The sequence below is a fragment of the Centroberyx gerrardi genome, chromosome 18, assembly GCF_048128805.1.
Source record: "Centroberyx gerrardi isolate f3 chromosome 18, fCenGer3.hap1.cur.20231027, whole genome shotgun sequence".
NCBI classification, from domain to species: domain Eukaryota; kingdom Metazoa; phylum Chordata; class Actinopteri; order Beryciformes; family Berycidae; genus Centroberyx; species Centroberyx gerrardi.
The window spans coordinates 5,602,369-5,627,930 of NC_136014.1; the positions used below are offsets into that span (position 1 = coordinate 5,602,369).

General features: G+C 42.9%; 1 protein-coding gene across 1 annotated transcript in view; it reads right to left on the reverse strand.

Annotated features, from left to right (window-relative positions):
- Window positions 1-10,875, reverse strand: part of map3k5 (mitogen-activated protein kinase kinase kinase 5) — a 60,743-nt gene extending 49,868 nt beyond the window's left edge. The window contains exon 1 of the mRNA XM_071921338.2: window positions 9,911-10,875. Coding sequence (XP_071777439.2) covers window positions 9,911-10,367 — 457 coding nt within the window. The 5' untranslated portion in view covers window positions 10,368-10,875. The remainder of the gene's footprint in view (window positions 1-9,910) is intronic.
- Between the last annotated feature and the right edge of the window lie 14,687 nt (window positions 10,876-25,562).

The following is a 25,562-nucleotide window of genomic DNA, read 5'->3' on the forward strand; positions in this document are numbered from 1 at the left end:
AGCTGAATATGAGCATCAGTCCAGACTTCCTTTTGTTATGCTAGGCTTTCCAAGCATGAGGAACTGCCGGCTATCATATGTCTCCTTCTACCCATAAACCCTTGCGTTTTGGGGTAATTTCCTAGTTGGTTGGGAATATATTCTCGCTCCTAACAAACCGCACCGCAGTTCTCTTGGGAGAGGACTGAGACTCTGTGCCGTTATTTGGTTTCTCACCTGCCCAAACTAAGCAAACTAAAGAAGGAGACACTCACAGAGTTCAAATAAACCGCTCCAAACATGCTTGGCGTGAACGCACCCTTATAAAATGCCACGTCTCCAGTGAGGATGGGTGTATCCAAAATGTGTTTTGGATTATGCAAGTGACCCAGTAACCTCCATTGTTTATTCAGGACAGGCTTTTACCAGGTTACTGATAGGCATTCTGACAACAGACATGATCTCCTGAGACAAACGGCACCTAAATGAAAAACGGCATAGAGACTGTGACTGTAATTTTGCTTGTTTCAACAAGCAAACAAGATAGTGTTGACAGAAGGCTGCGTAAAGCCAATAGCACTGTAAACTCCACCAGTCAGTCATCCTCTAAGAGGCCCTGCCACCCAATCAGAGGTGCCGACCTGAAGCGACGCCTCGGCTGTTGTTTAATCACAGCACTCACCTCAAATCAGGGTTACACCCGGGCCCTTCTCCGCCGAGCCGAGACGAGTTGAAAAATAAGACAGAAACATGCATAGTGATTCCCTGATAATCCCGCTACACCTCCTACGACTGGAAGCGCCGGCGTTGACCAAAAACTACATCGATTCCCTCGCCTACCGCTCAAAGCAGAGGAGGGAAAAATTCAATATTCTCTCATGCAGTTTGGCTTTCAACAGCCCTCGGCCTGCCACTCCAGCTTCTTCCAGCCTCGAAGGGGGCTAGGGAGGGAGGTGAAGGAGGGGGAAGGGAAGAAGGATGATGGGCAGCGCTGGAGAGGAGAGAGCCGTCTTAACCCACTTGGGACGTTGCTGGAGCATCTTTATAGATTTTCCTCAGTCGTCCACTATGCCTCCACCAGTTCCACATGTGCTCCTGGTGGTGGTGGGGGGGGGAGGCGCTCGGCGGCATAATCACAGCAGGATCAAAGTGGCACTAGAGACCGCTCAAGCGCTATGGATTATTTCAGCGACTCGAAGTCTCTCTCGTTTCCCTCCACTCGGAGAGCCCTGGATGTATTTAGACACCAAGAAATCCATTCTAATGACTGCAGGCTGTTGTGAAATGTAAACAGGCGCACACACAATAGCTTTCAGTTCTAAACAAGGCGGAGGCGACGTGCGGCGTTTCCACTATACATCCTCAAAGCTATAAACCACATCAATGCATATGGAAATGTAGATGCTGGGCAAGGGAAGGAGAAAATGTTTGCTTTCCAAAAACATAAAATCAACAGTATACGCACCTACTGTAGCCTAATGCTCACTGCATTGCTAAAAGCACTGCAGTAACTTTAGTGACAGCACTGTTTACATTGGTTGCTCAGAGGCCAGCAGTGGAGGCCTGTGGCTGTATGGTGAGGCGCCCAGTTCAACTGTGCGAGTATGTAGGAACAGGTACAGTACGCTCAGCAGCACTTCCCTAGGTAAATAAAAGCACTTGCTACAGACAATTACATAACAAATACACATAAGGAGGTGTAACCATGGAGACTTTCGCTTTTAGCTCGGGGAGAAAACCGCTGTAAATGGTGTAAGTGAAGCCATCAATGTGAAGCCACTGTGGTTTTTTCCCCTTATCACCGGGGAAGGAGGAGGGAATGAGGCTAATGTCAGTGGAGCAGCGCGCTCAGAGTGGATTTCCCTGGAGCTCAGCCGGCACCAAGGACGGAACGAGACAGTGGAAGGACTGTCTCCGATCTCCACTGGAAATCGCTTTGTTTCCCACACTCCGGCCCCCCCACCCCCCACCCCCCCCCCAAAAAGGAACCGTAGAAAGAATAATGTCCGGATTCCCTGCCAAATTTCCAAGAGCAGCAGAGGTTGTTATATACTTGTGTGTGGCAGCTGTGCGGTGGATGATTCTGCGTTGCGCTCATGCCATGGATGAGGTTTCACTGCTGTCGGTTTGAAGTGGCATGTGGGATAACCTCTTGGTTTCCCTGGATGCAGCCTCTTGAATTGCAAATCTGTGTTGATTTCACCGGGGCTATGGAGTGGTCTCTGTTCGTTTGATGTTTCGTTCATTCGTCCATGCGATATATCAGACACCGATGATCGGATTTTTACAAAATTTGTAGGAATGATGCATCTCACCACTGTGTTCCCGCATTTTCAAAACTACACTGATTGGCCCAAGGGTGGCGCTACAATTACAGGCCAAAACAAGGAGACATATTTGCTACTAATTGGCCCAGAGGAGGAATGCATCCTCATGTTTACTGTTGCCTTGCTCTTCTTTGCATTTGCTTCTTCTTCTATGCCTATTGCTCCTTAACCACACCTTCAGTAACCATAAGAGTGGTTAAGCAAATACAAACAAAAACCACAAAAGGAATTCAGGGGCTTTGATCCAGGCGAGCGTCTTGATGCACTGTCAGGCTCGCGAGTGGAGTAATACCCAGTGGAAAGTGATTCTAAAAGTAGCCAAACATCTATCATGAATTCCAAATCAGGTTTAGCTGCATGTGAGGCCAAAAACTCTCACGAGGCATCCAGCACCCGGCAGAGGCATTTTCCCAAAAATACAACCCTGGGAATGAAAGACACCATATAAGTCTTTCAAGCTGAGCATTTCGGCCTCCAAAAATCCATCCCCTCTCCCAGAGGATGATTTGGGGAAATACTACACAATGGTTATTCAGTCGTTTAGATGCCCTGCCCAGCAAAGCGATAAATGCTCCTTTTATTTTTAGACATGTGCAGGAAAAGAGACAACCCCGAGCCCTGAAAGGCACCGTGACACAGGAAATGAGACCGACCCGCCGGTGGCACCAGTCTCTGGCAGTCTGGCTCTTTTACTTCTGCTCTACTTTGTTGCCTTTTCACACACTGAGATATTTCACAAACCACCAGCGCCGCGGCCCCGAGGGGCAAAAGTGCTGAGAACAGAATGTGAATTCATCCGAGGCCGACGAGCACGCTGGGAGGAACGCACGCCGCTGTGCAAGTTGCCCCGACTTGCCTACTTCATTTACTTCCTGCTCGCTCTCTCGGCTAAACAGAATGACTCTAAACAAGAGGGATTTGTTTTTATGCTGGGTAAACAATGTTTCAACCTACTTCCAATTACTTCACATGATGGAATCGAACAAGTTGTCCTCACAGCAATGCTGTGTTGAATAAAATCTGCAGCAGGTAGCTTTTATTCAACACTCTCTTGTGGCTGCATTGCATTCTGGACTAATGAGGCTGCTGCTGGTGGAGAAATTGGCATCTCTTCTTCTACTATGGATTTCTCCCTGTATGATTGTTGAATGACGGTGCAAAATGGTGAGAAGCTCTTTGATTCTGAGGGGCTGACACCAAAACCTGACATTTACTGTTGATGTTTCAGATCGCTGAAACATTTTCTGCTAACAAACTCCATTGCAGCTGCACTGGAAACATCTCAACATGACGTCACGTTGTCTATTTTTTTTAGGAATAAGAAAAATACACCAAACAGCAGTGTGTTAAAGTGTCTTAGGCTGGATTTTTCCCCTTTAAATAAAAAAAAGGTTGTCTTTGAATTTCCCTCATCTTGTGTATTATACTGTACGTTGCAGCTCCAGATACCCCCCCCCCCCCCCCTCGTCTCCAAGTGAGTGTCCATACACTAATGGAGTCCTGCTATATCTCTGGGGCATGGCAAGAGTGACTGAACAACCTTATCATCGCACCATCGCTGAAGTGAATCAATCCTTCCACCCTCCAACGGTTTCCTGTGACGCCGGCGGCCTGCTCCCGCCGCCGCTCACCTCAGCTGAACCGCTGATAACACCTGAAAGGGAGCTTTGATTCGCCGCCGCTCCTCCTCCAGTCATTTTGCAGAGCAACACTTAAGAGATTTACCCTGGGATTTAGCCCAGAGTAAGTATACCTACATAGAAATAACAGTCTTAACAGTCTATTTACTCTTGAAATGCATTTGTCTGTGGAACATGTAAAGATATCGAATCAAAAAAGCTAATGTTGACTCATCTCAGTGGAATATGCATTTCACAACCAAAGAATGAATGAGGCAAGAGATCACACTGAGAATCTGATTATGAGTCTCCACTGTACATCCTGTTGAATTTGCTCACTGAAAACACACTTATGCTTTTGACTGTGCTCTACCTTTCTCCCGGAGGTTATCCCCCACCTCCAGACGCCAGCGAGCAGCCTGCGCTCTAATTCCCTCTGACCTTGTGCTCCCTCACCTCTTGATGAGCAGCCAAGCGTGCAGAGTAAACAGTGGGGAGGATAAACAACTTAGCGGAGGGCCGGGCCAGTGGGATTTTAAGAGTTCAGCGCAGGATCATCGGCTGGAGGATCCTCAGACGCTCTCGACAAGAATCTCAGTGTCAGCTGACACTCGGCAATGTTGACGCTGGACATAGTGGGACCTCGCCCCGCTATGGAAGAATTACATCTGTGTCCTACTTGGATCGAGATTATATTTAGATTTCACTGGCAGCTGGCAGCGTTTCCCGTGTATACAAAATATCTCAAACGAAAGCCACACCTTTGATGACGCTTTGTCTAATGTCACAAATAACACAGAAATCAGGGGGAACTCAATCTGTTTTTTTGCATGTTCAGAAAATGAGTATTTGCAAACCCGCTTCCCAAACCTCCAGGCTACAGCCGGTTAGCTCATTTAAGGATAATTAAAGCTTGTAAAACGGGTATGTCTTCATGTTCCAACAGTTGAGAGCCATTGCAGACCATTACAGATGTGATTTGTCGGTGAGAAAATGTGTTCGCTGTGTGTAAGACACTCCCAAAACCACACTGGCTTATAATTGAATCACCCCGGAACCTGACAATGTCCCTCTGAGCGTTCCTACTATCACAACAAAGCAAAACACAGCAAGTGGACTGCTTAAAAAAACAGTGTGTGTGTCGGTTTCCCGGTGGATGGCAGTACAAGTGCAGCTCTCAGCACAGTCACTCAAAAGGAGAGGTAAGCAAACACTCAGACTGAGGCAGAGCTGTTTTCAAAGTGACCCGGGACTGTTGCAACCCATTGTGTTCGCTCCAAATTACATAGTAATGCAGCGTAATGTTCAACTAGGCTGATAAACGGCTGCATACCAGAGCTATGACCCAACACCTCCTGCTAATACAGGAGAGCAAGACAGTGAGCCTGCGCAATTGATCCCAAATAAAATCCCAGTGTTGACTGCTGCAAGTTCCAAATCGCAAGAAGCTGCAGAGTACAGCAGAAGAAGTGTTTTGAAACAAGGTGTTTAATCTCCTGGTCTACTGACCCGCCAAAACAACACAATGAGCTGTCGTGCCCTTTGACCTTTGGTTCAGTCAATGAATGTGTGTGTGGTTTGGTCAATAGTCACAAAATGTGAGCTTTGGGATTCCAGTCTAGAGAGAGTTAGAATGATGATTTACAGTGAGTCAACCAGGCGCCACTGACGCTTGTGAAAGTATTGATCTTAGCTGCTGCTGTTTCTGTGACTTGTGAGAACTGTTCTCTGAGACTGCTGAAGGCAACCAAGCATAAAAATAAATGATCAGCAGATGGACTGAGCATTGGGATTTCTCTCCCTGATCATCAGATCAAAAATTACTGTTGATGTATTAAGTGATAGGCAGGGATGTAGTGGACGATTTAGCCACCTTTTTGTTTGGGAAATAGAGTTTTCCCGCCTTGTTCCGTCACAACATACCATGTAAACAACTCTTTTCAGCCAGTGGCAAGGTTATTATCCATTCTCATGGTTGTTATGATCGGAAACCAGAGCTTGTGGCTTTTATTTTACCAACCACATCACCGGTGATAGCCAGGAGTCAGTCAGTAACATGTGCTTATCCTATGGGTAAGAAAGGTCGTGACACTTGAGCAACATGTTCAAACAACAGGTGATCAATATAACTGGCAGCAGATATGGAGACTGATAGCAGGAACAGAATCAGTGTGGATTGGCTGAAAAAGTATCATGAAAAACGACTGCTGGTCATTATTGTTGGCAAAACTGTACATTTACATTCTATCCAAATGTTTTGTGTGTATCACGGCCTGAAGGCATGAGAATCTGCCTCCGCCATCTCCGAGCCCAACGTCCTCTTGTTCCGTCATGCAGGAAGGACAGTTAACAGCAGCTATTCAGACTATGTGGATCTGGCAAAAAATAAGGAGGACCCACATTGTGTAGTCTGGCTTGCAGCTCATTGTTTAAAAAGGTTTTTGTTGTCTGGTCTCCATCTCTGATACGCACTGGTGCAGGAAGACGATAAAGCAGTGTGTGTTTGAACAGATACAACACGTTTCTGGGAAAAAGCCTAGCTGACCTCCCATGTGGATTATGAGAAAATTCCACAGTAGTTCGGAGGAAGGCGGCCAAAATGAAAAAAACAGAAAGATTTTGCTAGAGTTTGCACAACTAATAGTGTGATGTTATGACAAACAACAAGCCTGTCGTGTGTAAAACAGACTCTACACAAATGTCTGGTTTCACTGGCGTGTTCTCAGCTGTTGTTTTGAACGCCTTTTTAAGTGTTTGATGTGGGGAAATTCAAGTTTGTTTGTGCACTGCACAACAGCGATCATATGCTGGGGGTGCATATTCGTTTTAGCATTATCAGCTGTCATTATGGATGTTATTAATTTATTATTGAGCTTTACTATCCCTTTCCCCTCACTTTTCAAGTCAGGAGTTCACATGATAACAGATCATCATCAGTATAAACAGCAGGATGCGGCCCAGACAGGATTTTTGAATCTGAATATGATAATCAGGGAAGAAAAATGATTAAATTTGATAGATTTTGTCATTTTTTATGCATCCAGGCATAGGTGCAGATATGGGGGGAAACAAAGGGACATGTATTAGAAGATGGATTCATTGTCACAAGAGCAAACATGTAGTTAATAAGACATACACTAGGGCTGCACGATATATCGTTTCAGCATCGTCATCGCGATGTGCGCATGCGCAATAGTCACATCGCAGGACGTGCGATGTCAAGTAAGGCAAATTAACTCAAACACGTCATGCTACAACTTTTTTGCTGCTTGATACAAAAGGAAAACTCGCACGGTTCTCATTTTCCATTACTAATTTAAGTTATAATTAGTTATAGTTAGTTATAATTTAATTTAAGTTTAACATTTTTTACTCCATTTACTCCGATTTAAGGGTTTGTTATAAGAGTAGCATATGTTACCTTTCCAGCTGTCACGGCTCTGAACCGTAGTTGGGAAGCCTCTGGTATTGTGCTAGCCTATTTTAGCTTAGCCTGGCTCGTAGCTGGTAACAAGCTTTTTACTAAGAGTCCGGACCAACTCTGCAGTGGAGAACTGGCACTTTATTTCGGTACAGCAGCGAACATAATGCACGGCCTCTCGGTGACGTTCTAAGCTCTTTTCTGCTAACTATGGTAACTTTACTCACTTAGCATCCTGCAACTCACTCTGGCTGCGGCTAAAAACAAAAACACACTCACTTCCTACTACGTCACCCGCGCAGGTTACCCACAAGGCCACCTTCTTAAAAGGGGCAAGGCTTGATAGAGCTATTCAAGTCATTTGGTGAAAATTCCTGGATCTTTTCATATCGTAATATATATCGCAGAAAAAAAAAATATTGCAATGTCAGTTTTTTCCAATATCGTGCAGCCCTAACATACACTCACCAAAAATAAAAGAAATACAACCCTGTTGCATATCCACATCAGGCTTGTGAGTGGCAGAGTTGTGTAAACACAGTGTCATGTCTGTATTCTCAGAGATATGTGATACTTATCAAGTGCCACCATCACACTTTCTCAAGTATTTACAGATAAGAAACCAGGCAAGACTCAATCTAGGAACCAACCTTTCGACAGTAAAAGATACACCCATAGGAACTGCAGCACATATAGTTTGTATTGTTAAGATCTTCAACCATTCTCAAAGTCAAAGTTAAAGTCAATCTATCTGTGACCATAAGATAAGATTGCAGGACTTTACAGTGCATCAAAAAATGTTTACCCTATTGGCTATCACTGCTGCAAAAATAAATACATTTCACTGAATTGGAAGTCAAAGTCACCACCTGTTGTTTAACAGTGGTGGAATGAACTTCTGTCATATTGTACCTCTGAAAAATCATGTATAACGCAATGGATAAGCCAGTTTTAAAATATTTGGGCCCTCCTCATAAATGTTATTCCAGAGGGAGAAGATAGTATTGTATCATGCTGATTGTAATGTTAGTTTATGTAAAAAAAATGTAAAGTACTTTTGCCAAATGCAACAAATCCTGGAGAACTGGCTTGGACAAGGAGACTGGAATTTTATCCATCTTCTGCACCATTTAGGTCTCTCCTAGTCTTATGCTCAAGTCTGAAACTCCTTTTAATGCCTTGTAAGACATTCTGACAGCAGATTAGACGGCCAGGTTTCATATTTGGAGTCATGTTTGCTCTTCAGATCAGGGTTCAATTTATGTCTGACAGTAATTCTCCTCACTCTCTCTCACACCTGCAGACTTTCCTCAAGTAAATGTGTATCTTTTGTGTTAATCTTGCTGATGAAGTGAAGTGAGGGGAAAGAGAGTTGCATTCAGGCTACTACTATCCCATAGTATGTGTGATTTGATGCCCAGAGTGTGATACAGGTCACCCCCTCCCCCCTCCCTCCTCCCTCCCTCCCTCACACTTATATTCTGGGGTTTTGTTTAGATATTACTCTTTGGAAGGTTTTATGGTACAGTAAATATGGAAGTCTGAATGATAACCCGATGATGACCTGTGACCTATGCATTACCTATGGAACAAATGGTGACACCAATATACCAGTGAAATGCCAATATTGGCTGATACCACCTTCACCCCAATACATTGGCCAGCCCCTTACATACAGCTGCTATTTATTTGGCCCTAATCCCTGAAAACTCCACTTTCCAGAGAGAGTTTTTAGATGCTTATTAGGCAACCGAACATTTCCAGGAGGATTAAGAGCCAAATACGACGCATATGAATAAGAGGGGAAAGCGCTCTCAGTCAAAAGGTTCAAGTTCATTTCCCTGCTCGCGGATTCCAGTGGAAAGTCCAGCCTCATGGCTCAACCTCAGCCCATGACACTTCGGCACACTTCTCGAGGCGCACAATGGAAGGGGGAAACTATGTGTGGGGGGAAAATGTAACAATCACCCCCACATTTGTGGAGCATATTAAACAACCCCACTGATGCTCTGTTGCTCAATGAGTTCCAGCTTAATTCAGTGGGTATAAACGACAGTGTGGAAATAACTGTGAGAGGAAGGCTGTTCAAGCCTTGACATGTAATGTGACATGCAATGCTGTGTGTTGTGTTCAGGGAAACCAGAGCAACCAGCAGGCAATAGTTTCCCAGCTAGAGGAGATGCAGCCAAGGCGTGACCTTTGACCCCTGCAACTAGTGTGGAATCTAACAGATGGGTTAGACTTGCCAGCGCTTGTGCCATTTCTGAAATAATCACATTTCAGCAATGACTCAGTTTTAATCATTATAATGGAGAGCAAAGATTAAGCAAATTCCCCTGAAATCTATTTGGAAGCCATATCTAATAAAATCACATCAGTGGAGCATTCAGGACCAATGTTCCCTCTAAGCTGATTTGGTGATCTATGTCTAATAATTTATCACACTGACCATATAATAATATGCTGTCAGTCATCAGTCATTGCTCCACTTTGTCCCCAGAAACTGAGTTGATATCAGCAGTTTTAGAAGTTTCTGCCACAGCTTATGGGTCTACTTGACTCACCTGCGTTGTAAAACCGGTCAAGCACCACTGTCTCCCCAAAGTCCAGTTTCCCAAAGTGCACGGTCTCCAGCCTGCTCCCCACCGTGTCGCAGGCATCCTTCAGACACTGCAGCGCCATGCTCTCCGCTTTATTCTGCTGGCTCGCCTCGCCATTCACCACATAGGCCACGGTCACCGGCCTGCTTTTGCACGACTTCCCGGCGGACAGCAAACCTCCGCCGTCCACCGGACAGCTCCCGGTGGTCGGGCTGAGACCCCCGCCACCAACCACCGAGTCCTGCCAGAAGGTCCCGGCGGCGGGGATACCTGCAGCAACACCACCACCACCCCCGCCGCCACTGCTGCCACCACCGCCAGCGAGGCTCTGTCTACCGGGGCACGGACCGAAGGAAGGCACCGACAGGGATATTCCGTCCAGCTCTTGGCTCATCTTGTCGGTGTTTAAAGTGTCACTCATTGTGTTAAACTGTGTGTTTGTGGGAGTAGCTGGTCGGCTTCTCCACCGATGCCCCGCGGAGAACCAGCGTTACACATGGCGGTTACCCATGGACGGTCTGCACAGGCACGATGCACAGCCTCGCTCCGGCTCAACACAGGTAAACAGTCCGTTAGAGACCGCGCTGCACCTCCGCGTGATGCAGCATGTTTGGGTTCGGTTGCAAGCTTTTTCGAAAGGACCCGGTAACCCTGACGGATACGGCAGGTTGGAGTCACGACACGGCAACTCACGGACCCGAGGAAAAGCCACTAAATCCTCGCATTCCTTCTCGGCTCTCACAACAAATCCACATAGTTCCCGAAGTTGAGCACGAGCGCCGGTGTCAGCGTCGGTTATCAACGCCCAGAGTAGGAAACGTCACGTCAAGCCGAAGTTAGGCGCAAAGCTCGGCACCTGTGCAATGGGTTTTTCATCTGTCAAAAGAGAAAGTGGACACGCACCGTGGAGGCTTTCATGTGCGGTGAAGTCGGCCCGTCCCTGCCCTGTTTCCACTGTTATCTTCCCAGTCCAGACTCACGCACTGGGCGGAGAGACAGGGAGCCTGGGCTGCTTCAGCTGGGCGGAGTCATGACCATACATGGAGCACGCGGAGCCGTTCCTCTGCAAAGGAGCATTCCACCGAAAACAGCAGTACAAAAAGCCTCATTCAGCATTATTCAGTGGCAGCAACGTCCCCACGCCTACTTTAAAGAATAAGCTTTGGTAAAGTCCCTACGACTAATATCACTTGCCACCAAAACTTCCATACCTGCTGATATAAATAGACTACATCTCTGGGGGTGGAACAATGGCTGATGACTGACAAGATGTTATTATATGGTCAATGTGATAAATTATTAGATGTGGCTCACCAAACTATCAGCTTAGAGGGAACATTGGTCCCGAAGTCTCCACTGATGTGATTTTTTTTTCCAAATAGATTTACAAATTATGATAAAAAACTACAAAGTCAAATTTAGTCTCATTTTGAAGAATCGGAAATTTCCCAATTCGTCAAGTCCATTAGGTCAGACTCAGTCCAGAAACAACCGCTCAAAGCCTTTCTAATTAACATCCATCTCCATAATGATTACAGCCTCTCCCTGGGCTGTGGGTTGCAAACATTTCATAATTTAGCAACCTAATTTTATTTAGGCCTACTCCCTCTATTAACCTTTCATGTATCCAAGCGGATTACACTGTGATGAATGAAGTTTGGACAGTGATAACCATAATTTAATTGCGACAACAGACATCACTTTGGAAGTGAGTGATGAGAGGAGGCCATTCAGCTGCTATCCAAAGACAACAAAGCTTTTCAGGAATGAGGCAAACCATGCAGAAAAGAATATAATTATGTTTTACAAATTTCTGAATTTAATTAGCTTAGGAATGATTTGATTTCATTCTTTCCTGTCACAAGGAGGACACCTTGTGGTTATGACTTGATATTACAGGCCAGACACTTAAAATGCATGAAGGGGAAATCAAAACATGATAAAGAACATGATGCAGTTTGATTACATATTTATTGTAGGATTTATCAATACTACACTGGTTTTCCATGGGAAGCCCTTAACCTGAAGTGATTCTAATGAGACATTAGTAATAGTATTGGTATGCTTGGTTTCATTGCAGGGTGTCCCATGATGGTCTAAATGCTGTTTCAGAGGCTTTTCCACTCTGACAAGAATAATAATTCATACTGAATACAAAATATCAGCTATCAGCAGTTATTCTGTCCAAAAATATATCAGTACTGGTATTGGCCTAGAAACCAATCAAACCCTTATATGTATCAACTTGCTCATAAAAAATGATGATTTATATGTGCAAGAACAACAAAGAGCACAAACATAATTCAGTGTGAGCAAAAGTAAGCATGTTTTTCACTCATACATGAATTATGGATATACTGTACATGCTTTGCTTACGTCCGTTATTATCATTTTAATATGAAAGTTACATATAGGCTATCACCAACACATTTTCCCCTACTCTTACAAATTTGATTCCATCTCCACCAAATGTGGCTCACAGCTTATCTGGACAGTCCTGCACAAAGGTTATCAAGCAGTTTTTTGATATTCCATACCGTTTTGGCTTTCAAAGTTTGAAGGCGCGGCCTAATAAATAAAAATTGCCATAACTCATGAGCATCTTGTTCTACCTTAACCAAACTTGGTACACATGTACACCGAACAATTCTGAGGTAACATGCAAAATTTGCTGGTATTTCGCCAATAGGTGGCGCTATAGCAACATCATAACTTTAAATGGCCAAAACACACTGACTTTCAATATGGTTGGACTATCACCTATGACCAATCACTTGTCCCTTTGTTTTGTTTTCCCACTACAGCAAACCAAAGTGGAAGTTGGCAGAGTGGTTAAGCTCAGGGCTTTGAACCACAAGGTTATGAGTTCAAGTCCCTGATGAACTCTGACTATTTTGAAGTTTCATGAAAAGTAAATCAACACTAGTCACACACTGCAGAAAACTCAAAGCAGGTGTTTGACATCATCTGTCAAAGGCAAAATACCTGATTGGCATCACTGATTGGGATGTGGCCAGAAGTTTCACCCCCTTTAGTTATTTTCTCCTGAGTAAACCTGTAACAGGCTCTTGGCTCGGTAGGTAAAGTGTCAACCTCTTGTGTGGAAGGTTGTGGGTTCAAATCCTGGCTTGTCCTTTCTGAAGTTATTAATTCTTAAGAACAAGGGGAATGTGTTCTAATAGAAAGTTTGGCCATTGTGAATAACTTCAGTGATGTGGTCGCAATTAAATGTTGAACTTTACAGAAGTCACGGGCCAACGCAAAAGACGGTGCTAAGCCTTAACTGATAGACTGTGTGTCCGATCTTCACAACTTGTCAGTTTGTGTGTGTCTTTCTACCTTCTGTAATGTTTTGTCTGTCATTCATTTTCAAATTGTGCTTGGACCCCGCAATTGCCGCTTGCGGCTATATTGTTTTATATAATTTGTTGGCTTGCTGCTAAGGACAAACACAACATTTTTTGACCTTTTTTCTACCTTTCATTTGACTTCATCATCTCTCTTTCTTTGAATTTCTTTATACTGGGGCACAAAGCCTGCCATGTTTTCTTCTAATTGAACTTTTCTTGATGATGATCTTTTCTTTCTTTATATCTTTTGAGGCAGTTCGACAGTCCTCCTCTCCCAGCATTGTTGTTATTACACAGAGCCAATGTAGTGCAGACAGGGGGAAACACAGGTTGAAGGGTTATGAAGGAATTAGGTCCTATGCCAATGGATATAACTAGTGGTACTGATGCACTGCACATACTGTTCATTTTGTGAAATTGTCAATGGAATGATCACACATGGCAGGTTATCATCTCTCTGAAGTTTGACTATAAAGGTTTATGCCCTTTCAAGTTTGTCCTTGATTTCTGAACGACTACTTGGCAATGTCTTCTTGAATCACAAAATCAAATGGCTAATTCAATGGCTAATTTTCTTCAACATACACAGACAGTGTGTACATGCAAACAGAACTTAACATAGTATTTTGTTATGTTATTGTACAGATGGAAGGAAAACCTGTGGAGTGTGTGGAGGCGAGATGGCAGGACAGGCTCCAGTGAGTACTTCTTACCCGCTAGATTTGATCGTCATGATCACTATTGATAACAGCATGATGATTGCATGTAAGCCCTGTTCTTTAAACAGATTGATGTATTGCTGTCTTCCTTTCTTTCTTCTGTTTCTTTTCCAGATGACATGCAGCTGTGGCACACTAATTCATCAAATAAAACCCACTGCTTCTACTGCTTTTACCGTCTTCTATTGCATGACATTTGAATATGCATTTATGCATTCATTAATGAATTTCTGCTGTTGACACTCATTTATGTAATTTAATAAGAAACATAACTCATATAGTTATTCACACTTATGATCATTCTTTTTACACTTATTCCCACATTATCTCACTTTCCTCACTCACTTCTTGTAATCATACATTTTTGCCTTCTCTATTTTTTGGAAACTCTCGTTCATTACTCCTTTTGCTGTTCTGCAGACTTTTTAAAACCTCAATTCGGGAGCTATTTTCTTCCAGTTTTAGATGTAGATGTCTCCATATCCTCCATCTCTGCCGACCCAGTGGCATTGATGCCAGATGGAAATATCTTAGAGGAAACAGGCAGGATGCACCAACCTGTACCCAAAATCAACATGTGTCAATAGCTGACAAGAATTACTAGATTGCCTCCCCAGAAAACTGTGTGCATAATCACTGCTATGTTAATATTCTCGCTATGGGTACAACTGAAATGCAAGTGGTCCTCTTTAATTTCCTTTTCATTTCTATTTTCTTCTCTAGCGGAATGCATGACTGCTGCAAGCTCGATGGCAGAGGTGCAGACAGAAGAGGAGATCTTGGAGCCAGTACTTTTGCCCCAGTCTGCCGCTGATATCAACACGGATGGTGGTGAGATCGCTTTGGACTCATTTGGTGTTTCATCAGGCACATATTAGGTTTTTTGCAGCTTCCAGTGTCTTACCGAAATCATTACTGTGTGATGGTTGTAAGACACAACACACCTAAAGACACTGTTGCAACACACACCGTCACTGCACACAGTGAAACTCATCTTTACACAAATCCATTGTTTTACTGCTTTAGATTCCAATTCCAGCACAGAAATGGTCATTTAATAGTGTATTTAAGATTGCCTTTGTCACACTGAATGAGGACTGTGGAGTTGTCCCCGATTAGTTTATAACCGAACTTCATACTGGGCAGTGTGCCCAGTATGAAGAACATCAAACCTACCTATCTACTGCATTAGCAGTAAGTATAAAATAAGGATATACTTAAAAAATTCCAAACTATTCCTTTAAGTACAATTTTTAACGCAGGACTTTTACTTTTAATGAAATATTTTTATATAACTTGATTGTATCCTGATTGACCATAACCATTGAAAAGGACATTGACATAATTTGCAGTGCTAATTTAATTCCCTTGAATATATTCTAGATCCATATACATTGCTGATTTGGTGCAGGGCAAACTGAGAGCAAGCAGGATGGTGGTGTTCCGCTTAATGGAATGTGAGGCTACTGTACAGGGCATCGTGGAGCAAGTTCAAGATGATCTGTAATCCTCACAGATGCCCAAGGTAACAAAACACTTGACTCTGAAGGAACCAAAGTTTACCATTGAAAAACATTTGTATCTTTAGACTGTTTACACTATGAAGAATGACGTGGTCCTCAGTGGTGACCATGGCATCCTGTATCCCCAGGTTCCATATATTGGAGGCAGAATGCCCACAAGGTCTTTACCATAGCAAAGGAAGATTTTGCTGAGTTCCGAGGCAGCAAGAGGAAAAGAACAAGGTACAATACCAATCTTTGTGAGTAGATTTCTCACCTATAGTAGTCAATACTAAATATAATAATGACAATTGAATTTTATCTGTCAAGTGGAAAGGATGATGAGACCTCAGGCCTGCAGGACGTCTATGACAGGATAGAGGAGGTGGTGCTAGCCTCTCAGGACCTTCAGCAAGTAATCTCAGCTATTAAAGAACTGTCTGAGATGTCCATCAGTTCAAAACAGAGGTGTGACCAAGTCAACTTTACTCGGGTCCCAAGTCAGTCTCAAGTCTTGAGGCACAAGTCTCAAGTCTAAATGTAGATTACCAAGTCAAGTCCAAGTCAAGTCCATGTGATTAATGTCAAGTCTCAAGTCTAAATGTAGAACAGCAAGTCAAGTCAGAACAAATCAAGAGTCCAGTATCAATTTAATATCTTAAAGAAAACAAAATATCTAGGACTTTTCAATGCAATATGGTTTTAATAGGATAAAAACTTGGTAAGAGCATCATGAGTTTGATTTCTATAATCAGTTTCAGCTTCAATAAATTCAATCATTCCATACAAATTCAGAAAACAAGTACAAATCTCATCACTTTCAATCTAAGTCATTTACACAAACACAAGATCTCAAGTCAAGACTTTAGAAACCTTTTCAAGTCATCGAAGTACAAGTCAAAGTCAAGTCTCAAGTCTTCTCTTCAGTAGGCTAACACCAGTAGACTGACCTGAATGCTGATGAACAGTTTTGTGAAGTGGGGAAAATAATTGGCTTCCTTACACAAATTTATTCCAGTCGCAGTATTCAGTTTGGATTATGGCTGTTTCACCTCATCTCTTCTGTGAATATATTAGTTTTCTCTCTGCAGTTTGCAGGGCAGGCAGGACTAGATGGTCTGTGCATGTGTGATTGACAGGCAGGGGCAGGACGCCTCCTTGCGGAAGAGCTGTCCTGATTGGTTGTTAGTGCTTGTCCCAAATGAAATTTTGGAGTGGCTGATTGTAGGTCTGGGACAGCCACAGAGACCAGAGTTTTTTTTCTTTTTTTTTCTTAGTGCATTTATTTTATTGATGTATCCCTCCGCCACGAGAACATAGCGTAGGCTGTTGTTGAATCTGTTCACAAACGTGTTAAATGTACGTTTTCAGGCTATTTTCGTGGCCTCATTCAAATGAATTGGAAGTAAAAATCCAAACGCTACAAACTCGTCCAGCTGCATCCAATCTTGGTGATTAGTTTATATTATGGTTTTCATGGCGGTCAAGGGCCAAATAACCCTCATGATAAAAGTGGAATATCGCTTTAAGGTAACCCTCGTGGTCCTTTGGTCCAAGTGACAGCACTTACTCTGAAAGATCATTCATTGTTCACTGTTTTTCTAAAGGTACATCCAGCTAGTTTGTTACAAATACCTAGCTGCTGTCTATGCTAATGTTACTGTAATGTAGGCGCTTTCTGCCTCCACTCTGCGTTCGCAGGCTTGTGACGTCATCAATGTTTACCAACAGAAAAATTGTCTATTCCATAGTCGCCATTTTATGGTGTAGCTAGCCAAAATACCGTAGCAAACAGTGAAAGGAGGACCATTATCCATTCAAGTTCTGTGGCTGTAACTAATCCTTTGCACTATGGAGATCACTAGCCACTCACCTACATCTATTTTACTTAGCTGTAAAACACACTTCTGCAGTCCATAGTGTTATGTTAACTTGTGACCTATGTGAAATATGCAGATGCTTCTATCTATAACTGATCAGGCAACATGATCTCATAAATACGTGCAATGAACACGAACTCTGAAACGCAAATTTACGTGCTGTGTAATGTTTTTCCAGCGCAAATTGAATTACGTTCAAAAGGTTGGCTAAGGTTGGTTAACTTTAGGCAAGTAAACAACTTTGGTTAACTTTCAAAGACACACCTTAATGGGATAGTTTTTTTTCTGTTTTTCTTTTTTTCTTTTATTTATGCAATGCAGCCTTCTCCAAAATAACTTTTTTGAAGACTGACGACAAGTCCCCAGCAACTTCAGTTGTTTTGGAGAAGGCTGCTACGTAGTTCAGCTGGGAAGCTCAGGGACTGTTGTATGGACTAACAAACTTTACCCAATTTTCTACTGGCATGGGGGTGAGTAGATAATGACTGAATTTTCATTTTTGGGTGAACTATTCCTTTAAGGGATGCTAGAGGCTATCCCAGCATAGATCTATGGGCAATTTAGAGTCTCCAATCAACCTGACCTGCATGTCTTTGGACTGTGGGAGGAAACCGACTGTGGGAGGAAACCTTCATGTCCCATGCGAACACGGGGAGAACATGCAAACTCCACACAGAAAGGACCGGGTATGGGAATGAAAGTCGTGTCCTTGCTGTGAGGTGACAGTGCTAACCACTGAGCCTCCGTGCTGCCCAGAGAACTATGAAGGTTTTTCTTGGTAAAACTCCTGAGAACTTGCATGATGGATTTTACACTCAGAAAATATTCACCCACCCGTGTTCTTAATCTGAAGTCACAGAAAAGATCAATGTTTTGTCCAATTTTGAATCAGACAAAATATGGCAGCCTCGCAAGTATAGGTCACATTTTGTACTCATGAATGCATGAATGCATTTTAAATTGTGAAATGAGCCAAGATACTAGTCTAGACACTAGACACCTACTTGATTCACCTGTGAAAATCAAATAAGTAACATACTTGTTTGACTAACCTGTGAAAAGAAAATGAGTGATATACTTGCCTGATTTGCCTGGCAGCGACATTTCGTAAAAGTAAAAGCAGTTAGACAAAACAGTCCAAAACATAAAAGACATTGCTAAGGTAAGGCAGTAAGGTAATGTAGCAATGTCTTTTATGTTTTTGGCTGCGATTGTTTTTTTCTAACTATAATTTTGCTTAGATCCTCACAAAAATAGAGCTACATGTGTGGTTTTGCAAAAGTCCAGCTATGCTTGCTGGTTTGACACTTGCTGAGCTTGGCTACACTACAAGACATGTTGTGTTTTATGGTAACGTTAGCTAGCTGCCATGGACCACGGCTTTATTTGGAAATGTGGAGGAATGTGCTTAATGTACAAGTTAGGCTTGTTGCCCATTTTTCTTCTGTCTGTGCGACACCAGTGGTAAGTTCCCTCATTAGACTTTAGCTTATAAGACATCGCTGCTCGCATCTATATTTCAACCATTGATCTTTTCTGTCATTTTGTATGCCATAGATTAGCATCTTCACCATTTGGTATTTAGTCCAAAAGGCATTTTTACCTTCACTCGATAGTCTATATGAAGAGAGATGCCCCGTGTGAATATTTTCTGAGTGTAAAATCCGTCATGCAAGTTCTCAGGTGTGCAGCTAAAAAAACCTTCATAGAACACATCTGTGTCCTTGGGCACACAGCAGCAGTGAAGTGCCGTCATCATCCTGGAGAAGAAGCGTCGGATTCCCTTCAGCATCTTCTTCTTCTTCTCCTTGGGCTCGCTGACCTCTGAAAATCAAAAGAGGCCATGTTAGTTTCACTGAGAGACTCCAACTTCAGAGACATGGCAGCAGCTGTGTCAGTTTCAGTGAGAGACTCCAACTTGAGATCACTGTCATCCACAGTCTCTGGACAGCTGGAGGTCTTGTTCAGAACAGGCTGGGGGCTAAACATGCACGTGCACACACACACACACACACACACACACACACACACACACACACACACACACACACACAGTCACTGTTGGTCCATACAAGTTTTGAAGAGCAGTACTTTACCAGAGTAGAGGGAAAATGGTCTTATCTTGTTAGGAGTAAGTTGCTACTGCACTGTTAGCATACTATTCCTTCAAATGTCATTTGTCACAATACCTTATAACAATCATGCAAATTTCCCACACAAGTGCACATACTCCCTGATCTGCTCACATTAGGGCCTAACTTGACCATTTCCCTCCTCTTCCACCCTAATCTGAGGGATGAGTGGAGAGGAAATGGAGTGGAGGAAATAATCTTATCTAATTAGGTGGTTATCACTCTGCTGTTCAGTAGCCCCATCCTCCTGCATGCTGTTCATGAATGACCCAGGCTGAACCAAGATGACACATGGCTGCGGTGTTGTGGAAGTTCCCCCAGCGCTGATGAATGAAGACACATGCAGTTAACACATACTGCTCCCTCAAATTTGTTGTTCAGGTACATTCAGCAATTCAGCAACTGTGGCCTCTACCACACAATCCTCTAGCACCAGCAGGCAAATAGAAAGATGGAGCAACACCTACCAATCATCAGCCTTGATCTTCTTCCCAGTGTCTTGGGATCTGGTCTGGGTCTGGCTCCTGCTGGGTTCCAGTGCTGCAGGCTGAGACTGCTTTTCATCCACATTCTCACTGTCTCTCTGCATGGTGGTGGCAGGGGGCAGAGCTTCACTGCTACCAAACAACAAACTCACACTGTTATACTCAGGAAACAGGACTTACCACTGAACAAAGTATGTCAATCAATGAACCAGTTGATCAATTTATAAGCCACTACAGACAGTGCCTACTGTTGTCTGATAACCTACACGCAAAGCAGAAATATAAGGACTTTCATGCACGACACACACACAGAAACACACACACTTACTGAGAGCTGTGGCGGGAGCCGTTGAGGTGGCTCATTGTAATAAATGGATGGGCGAGGACTTCACTGGGGGTAATCCTCTTGCTGGCATCCATTTGAAGCATTTCCTTCATCAAATCAACAAAGTCTTTACCCAGGCTCTCCTAAATTTGGAAACAATAAGCAAATTCCAACAGAAAATCAGACAAATCATCTTCCTGACTGATGAAAAGGCAGTCAGTGAAAGACATGAATTCAGCCAATGCTATGTCTTCACTTTTCAGCAGCTGCCACCAACTTGACCACCTAAACTCCTGTGGAGTCTAAAAGAACATCAAATCTATTTGAGATACCTCTCAATCGCTTTATATATATTGCTATACTTTCATACTGTAATGTATACTTAAAAGAAATCATTTTAAACAGAGAAGAAAATGTTCAAGAGAAAATGATATTTGGCCAGTGAAGCCACAGAAGGTACCCAGAGACTCCAGCGTTGGATCCAAAGTCTTCTGAAAAACATCTTTGTGTTCAGCCCAGCGTCCAGAAGATGGTCTGCAGGCTGTCCCAGGAGCTGGACGATGAATTGCATCTGGAAACAAAACATTGCATCATCTTTCTAGGCTATCAAGACTCCATACGCTTTTGATGATTTGTCTGCTGTGATCATTATCTGCTGCTCTTATAACAGCTACTGTAATCAATAATGAACATCTAGACCCCGTCATCCTTTACAGAGTGAACTGAGCCTGGCCAATCAGGAAGAGTATATGTGGATGCAGCAGTACTAGATGTATTAGGAACAGTGTCCAGCTATAGCGAGGTACTGACCCGTCATATTCACACATCCCAGGGAAGACTGGAAGGCCACGATACAAGTCCATCATCACACAGCCCAGAGACCACATGTCGATGGCCTCAGAAAACGACCCAAAATGATTTCTGGAGACCTGAGTGTGGAAGAACAGCAACACACAACATGAGAAACACTGTCGTGTTCTGAGGAAAAAGAATACAACATGGAACATGGCAGAATCGCTCACAAACAAGAATGCACAGCATCACGACAAGGTTATCACAGCAGCTGAGAATTATGGAGCCCTGAATTCATCATTTGTCCTAACAAGTATGGACGGGAAACACACACTCTGCTATTTATTTACAGTAGAACTGAGAAACTGCAAGCACACTCCAGTAGGAGTGATCCATGTTCCTATAGACCTCACCTATAGAAACTGACCTGAAGTAGAGCGCCAGTCTTGGCTTCACGTCTCCTTATGGCCAAGCCGAAGTCGATCAGCTTGATCTTGAGCGGCTGTGTCACATAATCCACCAGCATGACGTTATCTAGCTTCAGATCTGTGTGGATCACGCCGACGCTCTTCAAGGCGTCGAGTGCTGTGGCCAACTGCAAGTACAAAGTTGGTCATAAAATATTGTACATGTGCTACAGCTGAAAATTTGAATTTGGCTTTCTATCTGATAGTATCTGTACCTGTTGGATGATGGGTCTGATGTCATTCAATTCCAGAGGGATAAATGCTCTGAGCTGCATGTATTCAAACAGGCTGATGTCCAACGCCTCAAACATCAGACTAGTGCTACAGCTCGTTTGGAAGGACTCAAGGAATCTGACGATGTTACACTTGTCTGGGTCCAAACCTCTGAGCTTTCGCAGCATGTACACCTGGGAACACGTGACAAGTTTGACATGCTTATGTTATCAAAAGATAGTTCATATGTTACATAGCAAACCCTTTAAATGGCGAAGGCAAAATCTGACCAGCTAAGCAAATGCAACACAATCTTTTGCAAGTGGAAACATCAAAATCAATAAAGTAGCCCACCTCTCTTGTGGCGATGATGTGGTGCTGGCTGTATTTTATGGTCTTTACAGCCACAGTCTCGCCGGTGTCCCGTTTCAAACATTGGTCCACTGTTCCGTAGGCCCCCTTTCCCAGATGGTTCAGTACCAAATAGTTCCTGTTCCAGTAGCCACTGCAGACCGGGCGGGGAGGAGGGGTCAGGAGGCGACTGTCCTTCACGTCTGACATTATTTATTTTTGTACAGAAAACTGAGAGGAAAATGAGGAGAAAAGAAGTTGCTACTTTCAAACCCTTTAATTAGACTATCATCCATTTATCATGTCATTTTACATTCAGATTAATATTGTATTTGCCTAGCACTGCCCTAAAACTGTCATATGACTGTAGGCATTGACTTGAATCCCATCGGCCTATTATAAGAATTTAACCAAACGAATGAAACACTGGTGTCAGTAGACTATGGAACACTCTAAATCAAGGTTGTATTAGTGTAAACATACTACATTACATTTTCACTATTAGGGTTAGGGTTATCTATCTACCTACCTACCTACCTATTTAACAGTTAATACAATAACAGTTTTAAGTAGGCTAGTACGATTAACTGCATGTTGGAGGCTGATGTTAGCCAAGTAGAGCAACGTTTTGTTTTTTGTTGTGTTTTTTTCTGGAGTAACGTGTTCCAAGCTCTACCACAGCGGCCGTAATTGAAGTTCGGTTATAAACTAATCGGGGACAACTCCACAGTCCTCATTCAGTGTGACAAAGGCAATCTTAAATACACTATTAAATGACCATTTCTGTGCTGGAATTGGAATCTAAAGCAGTAAAACAATGGATTTGTGTAAAGATGAGTTTCACTGTGTGCAGTGACGGTGTGTGTTGCAACAGTGTCTTTAGGTGTGTTGTGTCTTACAACCATCACACAGTAATGATTTGTAAGACATTGGAAGCTGCAGAAAACCTAATATGTGCCTGATGAAACACCAAATGAGTCCAAAGCGATCTCACCTGTTGATATCAGCGGCAGACTGGGGCAAAGGTACTGGCTCCAAGATCTCCTCTTCTGTCTGCACCTCTGCCATCGAGCTTGCAGCAGTCATGCATTCCGCTAGAGAAGAAAATAGAAATGAAAAGGAAATTAAAGAGGACCACTTGCATTTCAGTTGTACCCATAGCGAGAATATTAACATAGCAGTGATTATGCACAGTTTTCTGGGGAGGCGATCTAGTAATTCTTGTCAGCTATTGACACATGTTGATTTTGGGTACAGGTTGGTGCATCCTGCCTGGCTCCTCTAAGATATTTCCATATAGGCTTTAGAAGACTTGGATTATGCTGCACAAGCTGTATAGAGTCGTTTTATGGTCATTTTTTGCCCTTTTTGGAACTCTAAAGAATCATTCCCCAATGACTTCAGTTCTTTTGGTCAAGGCTGCTACAGAGTAGTTGTATACTTTCAAATTCTTGCTCATTTCTCCAAAGTTGCCTACAGCAGCTTTAATTAAGGTGATTAATGGATTAATTAGCAAATATTTGTATGTCAACATACTTGTCTTCACATAACGCATGGGTGGTAGTAATATGAACTCTTCTCTTACACACTTCGTCTCTTACATACCTGTAGTACTTTGACCCACAGCGAATATTGTCTCCAGAGTCAGCTGTCAGTTGAAACAGCGAGCTCCGTTGCCTCTTGCTGCCAACAGTCAGTCCAAATGGGGTTTGTCACAATATCTCAAAAAAAGCCAGTCTGTGAAAACGATACGGCGACCAACCAACGCATTTATATCCACGGCCTGGAAAGCAGCAGCACTGCACCATTTCCACTCAGTGGATAGTCTTCTAGATCACACCGCCAGTAATGCACTTTCACCCCACAGCAGTCTGTGCTGCAGCAGAGAAAATTTGTTCTGTGATTTCCTGTGTGTAATGGCGGAAATGTGTCATGAAATCAGAGCTAATTTTAATTTATGCAACTTTTCCATTTACTCTCAACTCCCCTGTGGATCCTACAAATGGCTTTTTTGGAGATATTTTGACAAACCCTGTTTGGAGTCATTGTTAGCAGCAACAGGCAAGCAACAGAGTTCGCCTTTTCAATCGACAGCTGACTCAGGAGTCAATGGTCTGTGGGTCCAAGTATTACATGTATGTAAGGCAAATTATATATAGGTCTGAAATTGCCAAACTTATCCTTTAAGGAGTTAAAATAGTTTCAAGAATTTTTTTTTTCTATCATTAATATGCAAATGTATGCAGCAGAGTGCTCCAAAATCTAATCTGATCATCTCCTCTATTGGGGGAACCTGTGATGTAAGTATGAAGTTTCTATCGTGTATTGTTATTGAGTTATTAAGTTCACAAGAATGAGTCTATGCACACAGGTTAGTGTTAGGGTTGCAACCCTGTGATTGCAATTATGGCTTCATTATGAAAAATAAGTTGATGAGGAGGGGGAGAGAGGAGGTTTAGTATACAAGCCTGAATCTTAACTGTCCAACTCTCCATGGCTGTGTGACTAGAGCATTTTGATGGTATGAAATGCTTAGTATTTCACATGTAACAAGATTGAAATTCATATAAGCTGTGACTGCATAGTTCCTCTTTTTTCTCTGTCTTAAGTGTGCACTCTTCTTAAAATGTAACAAATGAAGGAGGATGGACACAGACATAAAAAAGCATCTCTATAGTTGGAGAACTGTCCCACAGTAAGCAGGCCTTGGTAGTCAACATTTTAGTGCTGTTTTCTGTTGGTCAGTGGATGCATTGCCTGTGTGAGTAGTGAAAGACCAAATCAAATGCCAAATGATGAAAAACCTCAGACAACTTAGCTCCTAGAAATCCTTTATACATTAGGAAAAGGTTTTTGCACATGCCTACCCCAATGTTTGCAGACATAAGGCACAAGCATGTATCGTGTGAAGTTGAAATGGCAAGGGAAAAGTTTGGTAATGCTGCGGTAAAGCTGTGTTACTGGGTAGCCTGATCATAGTTCATTTGTGGTCTCAGAATATTATCACAATCTATGTAATCATACATTCAAGCATGAGAATATAAATTTAACTTGTGAATAAGTCAAATAACTGAACAAATTGATTAGAATTCCACAGTAACTTGGAGGAGGAATGGGGTTGCTCTTGTGTTCCTTGTCATTGCATTACATTGCCAAAGGTGGATTGGTGTCAGTTTTTTTCTGTCAAAATGGCAAAGCAATGCTAATTCATCTTATTGATGGCTTTCCCTGTGATTTGGGAAGAGTAAGAGTCACTTTTTCAAGTTGAACAGAAAGCACAGTTCTCAAAAAGTATAGTCACATTGAAACACATATCATCAACCCTTCAAAGTTAAAATCTGGAATGACTTCTGAAGGGAGTCAAAATGGAGCTGGGGAGTTGCAAGGATGAAACATGTTT